The sequence below is a fragment of the Oncorhynchus keta genome, chromosome 27 (assembly GCF_023373465.1).
Source record: "Oncorhynchus keta strain PuntledgeMale-10-30-2019 chromosome 27, Oket_V2, whole genome shotgun sequence".
NCBI lineage: Eukaryota > Metazoa > Chordata > Actinopteri > Salmoniformes > Salmonidae > Oncorhynchus > Oncorhynchus keta.
In genome coordinates, this window is record NC_068447.1 from 19,411,821 (window position 1) to 19,423,873 (window position 12,053).

At 51.3% G+C, this 12,053-nt stretch overlaps 1 protein-coding gene across 4 annotated transcripts in view; it reads left to right on the plus strand.

The window, feature by feature from the left end:
* znf512b (zinc finger protein 512B) overlaps positions 1–12,053 on the plus strand; it is a 73,756-nt gene that overhangs the window by 46,958 nt on the left and 14,745 nt on the right. For 3 of the 4 annotated variants that reach the window (XM_052481877.1, XM_052481876.1, XM_052481878.1), the window contains exons 5-10: positions 1,977–2,105; positions 5,708–5,880; positions 5,972–6,234; positions 6,355–6,426; positions 10,227–10,358; positions 10,506–10,633. In XM_052481877.1, the coding sequence (XP_052337837.1) occupies positions 1,977–2,105; positions 5,708–5,880; positions 5,972–6,234; positions 6,355–6,426; positions 10,227–10,358; positions 10,506–10,633 (897 nt within the window). The remainder of the gene's footprint in view (positions 1–1,976; positions 2,106–5,707; positions 5,881–5,971; positions 6,235–6,354; positions 6,427–10,226; positions 10,359–10,505; positions 10,634–12,053) is intronic. The other variant, XM_052481879.1, reaches the window with a different exon arrangement.

Below are 12,053 nucleotides of genomic sequence, written 5' to 3' on the forward strand. Positions count from 1 at the left end.
CCCTCCCTACTCCGTCCCTACTCCGTCCCTACTCCCCCCTACTTCCTCCCTACTCCTCCCTACTCCTCCTACACACCCTCCCTACTCCCTCCCTACCCCCTACTCCTCCCTACTCCCCCCTACTTCCTCCCTACTCCCTCCTACTCCCTCCCCCTCCTCCCTACTCCCCCCTACTCCTCCCTACTTCCTCACTACTCCTCCCTACCCCTCCTTTCCCCCTCCCTACTCCTCCCTACTCACCCTACTCCCTCCTTACTCATCCTACTCCTCCCTACTCCCCTCCCTACTCCCCCTCCTCCCCCTACTCCCCTCCCTACTCCCCTACTCCTCCTACACCCTTCCTACTCCCTCCCTACTCCCTCCCTACACCCTCCCTACTCCTCCCCTACTCCTCTCTCCCTCCCCCTACACCCTCCCTACCCCTCCCTACTCCCTCCCTACTCCATCCCTACTCCCCCTACACCCTCCCTACTGCCCCTTACTCCCTCCCTACTTCCTCCCTACTCCTCCCTACTCCTCCCTACTCCCTCCCTACTCCGTCCCTACTCCTCCCTACTCCTCCTACTCCCTCCTACTCCTCCCTACACCCTCCCTACTCCTACCTACCCCCCTACTCCCCCTACTCCCCCTTACCCCTCCCTACTTCCTCACTACTCCCTCCCTACTCCCCCTACTCCTCCCCTACTCCCCCCTACTCCCTCCCTACTTCCTCACTACTCCTCCCTACCCCTCCTTTCCCCCTCCCTACTCCTCCCTACTCACCCTACTCCCTCCTTACTCATCCTAATACCCTACCTACTCCTCCCTACTCCCCCTCCTCCCCTCCCTCCCTACTCCCCTCGGTACTACTCCCTCCTTACTCCCTCCCTACTCCCCCTACTCCTCCCCCGTTCCTTGAGGCCCTACTCCCTCCCTACTTCCTCACTACCCTTCCCTACCCCTCCCTTCCCCCTCTGAGTCTGGACTGCATCTATCCCTCCTCCTGCTCCACTTAGCCTGCTCCCCTGGGCTGCATCATGTTCCCCCTCATCCGTCCCTATTTAGCCTGACTCCCTTCATGGACTCCTCCCTACTCCTATTAGCCTGCCCCCCTCATGTTATCTCCCTCCCCTGCTCCCTCCCTGCACTCCCTCCTACCCCTCCTACTCCCCCTACTCCCTCCCTACTCCCCCTACTCCCTCCCATCTCCCCCCACTGGGAGACTACTCATCATCCCTACTCCTGCTCCACTTAGCCCACTGGGAGTCTCTGCATCATGTTATCTATTCCCTCCCCCACAGCCTGCACTCTACTCCTCTCACTCCCACTTACTCCCTCCCTACTCCCCCTAACTCCCTACTCCCCTAGCCTGCGGTACTGGGAGTCCCTGCATCCTATCTCCCCCTGCTCCCTCCTACACTGGGAGTCTGGACCACATGTTATCTCCCTACTCCCTCCCGACTAGCCTGCACTATCTGGGCTGCATCATGTTATCTCCCTCCTGCTCCCTAGCCCCTACTCTGCATCATGTTATCTCCCCCTCCTGCTCCCTCCACTGGGAGTCTGGGCTGCATCATGTTATCTCATCCCCTACTTCCTCTCCTGCACTGGGAGTCTGGGCTGCCCTATCTCCCCACCCTGCTCCCTAGCCCCTAGTCTGGGCCCCATTACTCCTTCCCTACTAGCCTGCACTGGGAGTCTGGGCCATCATGTTACTCCCCCACTCCTGCTCCCTAAGCCTGACTCCCTGGGCTGCACATGTTATCCCCCCTACTCCCCCTAGCCTCCCTGACCCCTCCCTACTCCCCCTTAGCCTGCACTGAGTCTGCCATGTTATCTCCCCCCTGCTCCCTGACCCCTCCGACTCCCCCTTACTCCCACCCTGCTCCCCCCTGGGAGTCTTCTGACCCCTCCTACTCCCCCTTACTCCCTCCCATCTCCCCCCTACACCCTGAGTGTGTGAGAAGCATGTGTATCATCTCTCCCCCTCTCTGCAGGCTAACATGATGGTCCAGTGGAAGGATGAGTTTAAGAGGAGGTCAAGGGTAAAGTGTCCGTGTTCAGGCTGCTGGTTGGAGTTCCCCAGCATCTACGGCCTCAAATACCACTACCAACGCTGCCAGGGGGTGAGACATGACCCTCTACTCACCCCACCGTCTCTCTCCTCCAGTGTTACACGGTATACCGAAACTTCGGTACTTTTTCGAAACTAGAACATGAACATTGGCTCGGTACTATAATTTTTGTTGCTTTCGGGTACTTCTGTCAAACGTGTCTCACGGATCACGTCTGTCTATCAGCTCAGCCAATGTCTCCGTTACAGCGCGAGCACAACATGCCTGCTCCACTTAGCCTGCACTGGGAGTCTGGACTGCATCATGTTATCTCCTAACTCCTGCTCCACTTAGCCTGCACTGGGAGTCTGGGCTGCATCATGTTATCTCATCACTCCTGCTCCACTTAGCCTGCACTGGGAGTCTGGACTGCATCATGTTATCTCCTAACTCCTGCTCCACTTAGCCTGCACTGGGAGTCTGGGCTGCATCATGTTATCTCCTCACTCCTGCTCCACTTAGCCTGCACTGGGAGTCTGGGCTGCATCATGTTATCTCCCCACTCCTGCTCCACGTAGCCTACACTGGGAGTCTGGGCTGCATTATGTTATCTCCCCACTCCTGCTCCACTTAGCCTGCACTGGGAGACTGGGCTGCATCATGTTATCTCCTCGCTCCTGCTCCACTTAGCCTGCACTGGGAGTCTGGACTGCATCATGTTATCTCCTAACTCCTGCTCCACTTAGCCTGCACTGGGAGTCTGGGCTGCATCATGTTATCTCATCACTCCTGCTCCACTTAGCCTGCACTGGGAGTCTGGACTGCATCATGTTATCTCCTAACTCCTGCTCCACTTAGCCTGCACTGGGAGTCTGGGCTGCATCATGTTATCTCCTCACTCCTGCTCCACTTAGCCTGCACTGGGAGTCTGGGCTGCATCATGTTATCTCCCCACTCCTGCTCCACGTAGCCTGCACTGGGAGTCTGGGCTGCATTATGTTATCTCCCCACTCCTGCTCCACTTAGCCTGCACTGGGAGACTGGGCTGCATCATGTTATCTCCTCGCTCCTGCTCCACTTAGCCTGCACTGGGAGTCTGGGCTGCATCATGTTATCTCCTCACTCCTGCTCCACTAAACCTGCACTAGGAGTCTGGGCTGCATCATGTTATCTCCTCACTCCTGCTCCACTTAGCCTGCACTGTGAGTCTGGGCTGCATCATGTTATCTCCTCACTCCTGCTCCACTAAACCTGCACTAGGAGTCTGGGCTGCATCATGTTATCTCCTCACTCCTGCTCCACTTAGCCTGAACTGGGAGTCTGGGCTGCATTATGTTATCTCCTCACTCCTGCTCCATTTAGCCTGCACTGGGAGACTGGGCTGCATCATGTTATCTCCTCGCTCCTGCTCCACTTAGCCTGCACTGTGAGTCTGGGCTGCATCATGTTATCTCCTCACTCCTGCTCCAATTAGCCTGCACTGGGAGACTGGGCTGCATCATTATATCTCCCCACTCCTGCTCCACTTAGCCTGCACTGGGAGTCTGGGCTGCATCATGTTATCTCCCCGCTCCTGCTCCACTTAGCCTGCACTGGGAGACTGGGCTGCATCATGTTATCTCCTCGCTCCTGCTCCACTTAGCCTGCACTGGGAGTCTGGGCTGCTTCATGTTATCTCTCCAGTCCTGCTCCACTTAGCCTGCACTGGGAGACTGGGCTGCATCATGTTATCTCCTCACTCCTGCTCCACTTAGCCTGCACTGGGAGACTGGGCTGCATCATGTTATCTCCTCATTCCTGCTCCACTTAGCCTGCACTGGGAGACTGTGCTGGGCTGCATCATGTTATCTCCTCACTCCTACTCCACTTAGCCTGCACTGGGAGACTGGGCTGCATCATGTTATCTCCTCACTCCTACTCCACTTAGCCTGCACTGGGAGTCTGGGCTGCATCATGTTATCTCCTCACTCCTGCTCCACTTAGCCTGCACTGGGAGTCTGGGCTGCATCATGTTATCTGCTCCCTCCTGCTCCACTTAGCCTGCACTGGGAGACTGGGCTGGGCTGCATCATGTTATCTCCTCACTCCTGCTCCACTTAGCCTGCACTGGGAGTCTGGGCTGCATCATGTTATCTCCTCATTCCTGAACCACTTAGCCTGCACTGGGAGTCTGGGCTGCATCATGTTATCTCCTCACTCCTGCTCCACTTAGCCTGCACTGGGAGTCTGGGCTGCATCATGTTATCTCCTCACTCCTGCTCCACTTAGCCTGCACCGGGAGTCTGGGCTGCATCATGTTATCTCCTCACTCCTGCTCCACTTAGCCTGCACCGGGAGTCTGGGCTGCATCATGTTATCTCCTCACTCCTGCTCCACTTAGCCTGCACCGGGAGTCTGGGCTGCATCATGTTATCTCCTCACTCCTGCTCCACTTAGCCTGCACTGGGAGTCTGGGCTGCATCATGTTATCTCCTCACTCCTGCTCCACTTAGCCTGCACCGGGAGTCTGGGCTGCATCATGTTATCTCCTCACTCCTGCTCCACTTAGCCTGCACTGGGAGTCTGGGCTGCATCATGTTATCTCCTCACTCCTGCTCCACTTAGCCTGCACCGGGAGTCTGGGCTGCATCATGTTATCTCCTCACTCCTGCTCCACTTAGCCTGCACTGGGAGTCTGGGCTGCATCATGTTATCTCCTCACTCCTGCTCCACTTAGCCTGCACCGGGAGTCTGGGCTGCATCATGTTATCTCCTCACTCCTGCTCCACTTAGCCTGCACCGGGAGTCTGGGCTGCATCATGTTATCTCCTCACTCCTGCTCCACTTAGCCTGCACTGGGAGTCTGGGCTGCATCATGTTATCTCCTCACTCCTGCTCCACTTAGCCTGCACCGGGAGTCTGGGCTGCATCATGTTATCTCCTCACTCCTGCTCCACTTAGCCTGCACCGGGAGTCTGGGCTGCATCATGTTATCTCCTCACTCCTGCTCCACTTAGCCTGCACTGGGAGTCTGGGCTGCATCATGTTATCTCCTCACTCCTGCTCCACTTAGCCTGCACCGGGAGTCTGGGCTGCATCATGTTATCTCCTAACTCCTGCTCCACTTAGCCTGCACCGGGAGTCTGGGCTGCATCATGTTATCTCCTCACTCCTGCTCCACTTAGCCTGCACTGGGAGTCTGGGCTGCATCATGTTATCTCCCCACTCCTGCTCCACTTAGCCTGCACTGGGAGTCTGGGCTGCATCATGTTATCTCCTCACTCACGCGGCACAGATGTTAACACACCTGAATAATGCGACCCAGCATGTAGAATGTTGAAACTGTTAATTACTGTTAGATTGACAATTACTGTTCTTAACAATACTGTTCGATTGTTTAGAACAGTATAGTTGATTCATTAATGCATACATGGCTATTGTATCTAGTATCGTGATACTGAACCTGGTATCGTGACAACATTACTCTCCTCTCCCACATCGCCCCTCCTCACCTGCTCCGTCTCACCCCTGGCTTTTCCCTCTGTTGACCACTCTCAGTGCTTCGAGGGGGTCTACATATTTATTGTCAATCTGTACACCTGTTGAATTAGATTTGTCAACTTTAGACTAATGAATATCCTTCTGTTTCTTCTCTTTCTCTCTTTTACCGCCTCCCTTTTTTCTCTGTCCCCCAGGCAACCCTAGCGGAGAAGTTGAGTCATGGCTGTCCGGACTGTGAGGCGGTGTTCGCCACTAAGGTTCGGCTCCAGAAGCACAAGCTGTGGAACCACCCAGAGAGAGTTACCGTGGAGACCACGGCCGAGCCCAAACTACAGAAGACCCCCGTGAAGGGGGCCGCCAAGAAAAGGTAACCTGGGTCTGGGTCGGAGATTTTCACCACCGTTAACTAACCCTGTCAGCCTAGGTTTAGATTGTACCCTTGTGTCTGCTCTGTCCAGGCCTATGGAGATTACTACCCCATCGCCGGTGTTCTTCAAAGTGAAGAAGACCCAGGATGTGTCTAGTCCCTCCCAGAATGGGGAGTGTTCCCCCCAGAGGGGGGAGAGGAAACAGCACACACACCCCCAGCCCCCTCAACATCAACATCAGGCCTCCTCCTCTGACACCTCCCCCAACACTCCGGATGGCAGCGAGAGCGATGGTGAGGGGGGAAGCCTCCTCCCACCGTATCCAGATGAAGACCCTGAGAGGACAAGGCACAGTAAGATTCAAAGATTATGACTAGTAGGATATTTTGTTGCATTGTGAGGGCGCAGTCCAGTGGAAATGGGGGCCCAGTGTGTTTGACCGTTTCTTGCTCTCTGTTCTCCTCATGAGCCAGGACGGAAGCAGAAAACTCCTAAAAAGTTCACTGGAGAACAGCCCTCCATCTCTGGGACGTTCGGACTGAAAGGTAGACCCTTCTGCATTTCTCATCTCACTTATGCTGGAAATAGAATCATGCTCTACTGGGACATTGACTAGGCATGAGAGTCTGAACCTCCACAGTGTGTATTAGTGGTAGTGTGATAGTGTCCTCTCTCTCTGTTAATGTGAGGACTGTAGAGGTGTTTCATATCCTCACTCAGTGAGCCAGTCTCGTACTCTCTTTCTCTGTTGTTCTCATCTCCCTGCCTTCTCTCTCTCTACCACTCTCTCTATCTTTCTCTGTTGTTCTCATCTCCCTGCCTTCTCTCTCTCTACCACTCTCTCTATCTTTCTCTGTTGTTCTCATCTCCCTGCCTTCTCTCTCTACCACTCTCTCTATCTTTCTCTGTTGTTCTTATCTCCCTGTTCTCCTTGCCTTCTCTCTCTCTACCACTCTCTCTCTATCTTTCTCTGTTGTTCTCATCTCCCTGCCTTCTCTCTCTCTACCACTCTCTCTATCTTTTCTGTTGTTCTGTTGTTCTCATCTCCTGCCTTTTCTCTCTCTCTACCACTCTCTCTATCTTTCTCTGTTGTTCTCATCTCCCTGCCTTCTCTCTCTCTACCACTCTCTCTATCTTTCTCTGTTGTTCTCATCTCCTGCCTTCTCTCTCTCTACCACTCTCTCTATCTTTCTCTGTTGTTCTCATCTCCCTGCCTTCTCTCTCTCTACCACTCTCTCTATCTTTCTCTGTTGTTCTCATCTCCCTGCCTTCTCTCTCTCTACCACTCTCTCTATCTTTCTCTGTTGTTCTCTCTCCCTGCCTTCTCTCTCTACCACTCTCTCTATCTTTCTCTGTTGTTCTCATCTCCTCTGCATCTTCTCTTCTCTCTACCACTCTCTCTATCTTTCTCTGTTGTTCTCATCTCCCTGCCTTCTCTCTCTCTACCACTCTCTCTATCTTTCTCTGTTGTTCTCATCTCCCTGCCTTCTCTCTCTCTACCACTCTCTCTATCTTTCTCTGTTGTTCTCATCTCCCTGCCTTCTCTCTCTATCTTTCTCTGTTGTTCTCATCTCCCTGCCTTCTCTCTCTCTACCACTCTCTCTATCTTTCTCTGTTGTTCTTATCTCCCTGCCTTCTCTCTCTATCTTTCTCTGTTGTTCTCATCTCCCTGCCTCCTCTCTCTCTACCACTCTCTCTATCTTTCTCTGTTGTTCTCATCTCCCTGCCTTCTCTCTCTACCACTCTCTCTATCTTTCTCTGTTGTTCTCATCTCCCTGCCTTCTCACTCTCTACCACTCTCTCTATCTTTCTCTGTTGTTCTCATCTCCCTGCCTTCTCTCTCTACCACTCTCTCTATCTTTCTCTGTTGTTCTCATCTCCCTGCCTTCTCACTCTCTACCACTCTCTCTATCTTTCTCTGTTGTTCTCTTTCTCTCTATTGTTCTTATCTCCTGCCTTCTCATCTCCCTGCCTTCTCTCTCTCTACCATCTATCTTTCTCTGTTGTTCTCATCTCCCTGCCTTCTCTCTCTCTACCACTCTCTCTATCTTTCTCTGTTGTTCTCATCTCCCTGCCTTCTCTCTCTCTACCACTCTCTCTATCTTTCTCTGTTGTTCTCATCTCCCTGCCTTCTCTCTCTCTACCACTCTCTCTATCTTTCTCTGTTGTTCTCATCTCCCTGCCTTCTCTCTCTCTACCACTCTCTCTATCTTTCTCTGTTGTTCTCATCTCCCTGCCTTCTCTCTCTCTACCACTCTCTCTATCTTTCTCTGTTGTTCTCATCTCCCTGCCTTCTCTCTCTCTACCACTCTCTCTATCTTTCTCTGTTGTTCTCATCTCCCTGCCTTCTCTCTCTCTACCACTCTCTCTATCTTTCTCTGTTGTTCTCATCTCCCTGCCTTCTCTCTCTCTACCACTCTCTCTATCTTTCTCTGTTGTTCTCATCTCCCTGCCTTCTCTCTCTCTACCACTCTCTCTATCTTTCTCTGTTGTTCTCATCTCCCTGCCTTCTCTCTCTCTACCACTCTCTATCTTTATCTTTCTCCTGTTGTTCTCTATCTATCTTTCCTGTTCTCATCTCCCTGCCTCTCTCTCTACCACTCTCTCTATCTTTCTCTGTTGTTCTCATCTCCCTGCCTTCTCTCTCTCTACCACTCTCTCTATCTTTCTCTGTTGTTCTTATCTCCCTGCCTCCTCTCTCTCTACCTCTCTCTCTATCTTTCTCTGTTGTTCTCATCTCCCTGCCTTCTCTCTCTCTACCACTCTCTCTATCTTTCTCTGTTGTTCTCATCTCCCTGCCTCCTCTCTCTCTACCACTCTCTCTTTATCAAATCAAATTGTATTTGTCACATACACATGGTTAGCAGATGTTAAAGTGAACAGGGAGTACAGGAGGGGGCTTCACCACCTGGGGTGGCCGGTCAGAAAGTCCAGGAGCCCATTGCACAGGGCAGGATTGAGCCAGGGCCTCCAGCTTGATGATGAATTTGGAGGGTACTATGGTGTTGAATGCTGAGTTGTCGTCAATGAACAGCATTCTTACATAGGTATTCCTTTTGTCCAGATGGGCTAGAGCAGTGTGCAGTGTGATGGTGATTGCGTCGTCTGTGGACCTGTTGGGGCGGTATGCAAACTGAGTGGGTCTAGGGTGACCGGTAAGGTGGAGGTGATATGATCCTTGACTAGTCTCTCAAAGCACTTCATGATGACAGAAGTGAGTGCTATGGGGCGGTAGTCATTTAGTTCAGTTATCTTTGCCTACTTGGGTACAGGAACAATGGTAGCCATCTTGAAGCATGTGGGGAAAACAGAATGGGATAGGGAGTGATTTAATATGTCCTTAAACACACCTGCCAGCTGATCTGCACATGCTTTGAAGACGCGACTAGGGATGCCGTCTGGGCCAGCAGCCTTGCGAGGGTTAACACTTTTAAATATTTTACTCACGTCAGCCACGGAGAAGGGGGAGGGGTGCAGTCCTTGTTAGCGGGCCGTGAAGGTGGCACTGTATTATCCTCAAAGCGGGCAAAGAAGGTGTTTAGTTTGTCTGGAAGCGTGACGTCGGTGTCCGATTTTGCCTATAAGACGGAACGAGCAAGATGGCGTCGTGGTCGGATTTGCCGAAGGGAGGGCGGAGGAGGGCTTTGTATGCATCGCGGAAGTTAGAGTAGCAGTGGTCGAGGGTGTTGTGCATGCGCGTAGCACAATCAATATGCTGACAGAATTTAGGTAGACCTATTCTCAAATTTGCTTTGTTAAAATACCCAGCTACAATAAATGGAGCTTCAGGATGTATGGTTTCCAGTTTACATATAGTCCAGTGAAGTTCCTTGATGTCCTTCTTGGTGTCTGCATGAGGGGGAATGTACACAGCTGTGACTATAACTGATGAGAATTCTCTTGGTAGGTAAAATGGCCGGCACTTGATTGTAAGGAATTATAGATCTGGTGAGCAGAAGGACTTGAGTTCCTGTATGTTGTTATGATTACACCATGAGTCGTTAATCATAAAGCATACACGCCCGCCCTTTTTATCTCCGTCTGCGCGATGCATGGAGAAGCCCGATGGCTGAACCGATTCCCACAACATATCCCGAGTGAGCCATGTTTCTGTGAAACAGAGAATGTTACAATCTCTGATGTCTCTCTGGAAGGCAACACTTGCTCGAATTTCGTCGGGTATATCTGTAATTGTCCTGGTGTCGTACTGCTCTGCATAACTGACTCTGTTCTAGACTTTGACTGTAAATGTCACTGGATCTGTTTCCCTTTCCCCCGTTACTGAACCTGGACCATACACACGTGTATACGCACGTCACGTCCAGTCACACACTGTATGTTTCAGGTATGAACAAGGTAGAGGAGAAGCTAAAGGCTGGTCGTGTGAAGAGATCAGAGGGAGGTCTGTTCAGCGAGGAGCCCCAGAGGAAGAACCCTGGCCCAGCCTCCAGAAGAGACCCACTACCCCTCACCTCTGGTACTGAAATGGCTGTTCTGGACAACTTGTGTATTTTGGTTTATTGACAAGACAAAAACCATCTCCCAATTTACTTACTCGTACACATGTTTACCTCAGCGTGTTTTTGACAAATATAAAGTATTGATTGGTTGATGTATCCTCCAGGTACTCCAGCAGAGGCCCAGTGGCAGCATGCCATCTCAGAGCGAGGGGAGGTGCTCTGTCCTACCTGCTCCATTGTCACCAGAAAGACCGTCTCCGGCCTTAAGAAACACATGGAGATCTGCCAAAAGGTGAGTGGACCACACAGCTGTCAATCAGAACAGAGGCCTAGGGTGATTGTACAGGAGAACCATATCAATCCAAACAGATGTTTTCACAACTCAAATGAAATAGTTCCAATCATTCCCTTCCATTTGAGACCGTAGCCTGCAGATTTCTCTTACTGCTTGTAGCAGGATCCTCACAACAGATCCTCACAACAGATCCTCACAACAGATCCTCACAACAGCCATATTCTGACTCAGTTCGACTTCTGAATACATTTGACATAACATATTTTGATTTTTAGGGGCGAACCATATATTTATGATCCGTCATCACCATTATCGTCACATCTGTCTTTCATTCCTCTAAATGAAGGATTGTGTTTCACACTCTCTGTTGAAACTCTGAAACCACAGTATATCATTTGACACTTGCCCTAAATCCCATTCCATATTTCACATGTTCTGTATAATATTATACTTGGGTACTGTTCCACATCTGTTCTTGATTCTAACTCGCTCAAACAATTGTTCTGAACACATTCTGATCAGTGTCAGTTGCCCTACATATTTATACCAACATCTAAATATCACTGTACAGTATAGAATGCTGTGTACAAGAACAATATACACTCAGTGGACCGTTTATTAGGTACACCACCCTGTTCATGAAAATGGTTAGCTCCTACAGACAGTGAGTCACGTGGTTTGTTGATGAGAGGTCGAAGGAGAACGGCAAGAATCGTGCAAGCTAACAGGCAGGCCACAAACAGGAAAATACTGTAGCAGCGCAGTTCAACAGTGGTGTGCAAAACGACATCTCAGAAAGTACGTCGACCCTTGTCACGCATGGACTATTACAGCAGACGACCACACCGGGTTCTGCTCCTATCAGCTAAAAACAAGAAGCAGCTCCAGTGGGCACATGATCACCAACACTGGACAACTGAGGGGTGGAACAACATTGTCTGGTCTGGCGAATCCTACTTCCTGTTGCGTCATGCTGAATTCAGAGTTCGGTTTTGGCTTAAGCAGCATGAGTCCATGGCCCATCCTGCCTGGTGGCCTTTCATGGCACACGTTTGGCTCCTTGATACCAATTGAGCAACGTTTCCATACGCTGAAGATTTCAGCTGTTCAGGGTCCGACCGGTGTATCGGGAAAGGTCTGGGGAGCCATTCGAATGCAAAGTAATGATTGAAGGGCTGGAGGAATGACTGTGGCTGAGTCTCAATACTCTGAAGTAGCCTCCACTCGTTTAACTGTACCAATCTGAAAACCCAGGCTTGCTCAAAGCAATCAGGAAAGGACACAAGGAGAGGTAGCCTGGACTATTCAGACACACACTGAGATTGCTGTGTGGCAGTAAGCTGGGAGACTGTTCTTTATGAAGCCTGGCCTGGTGGGCTGTGAGACTGTAAAAGTGACTGCAATGTCATTAAGGAGG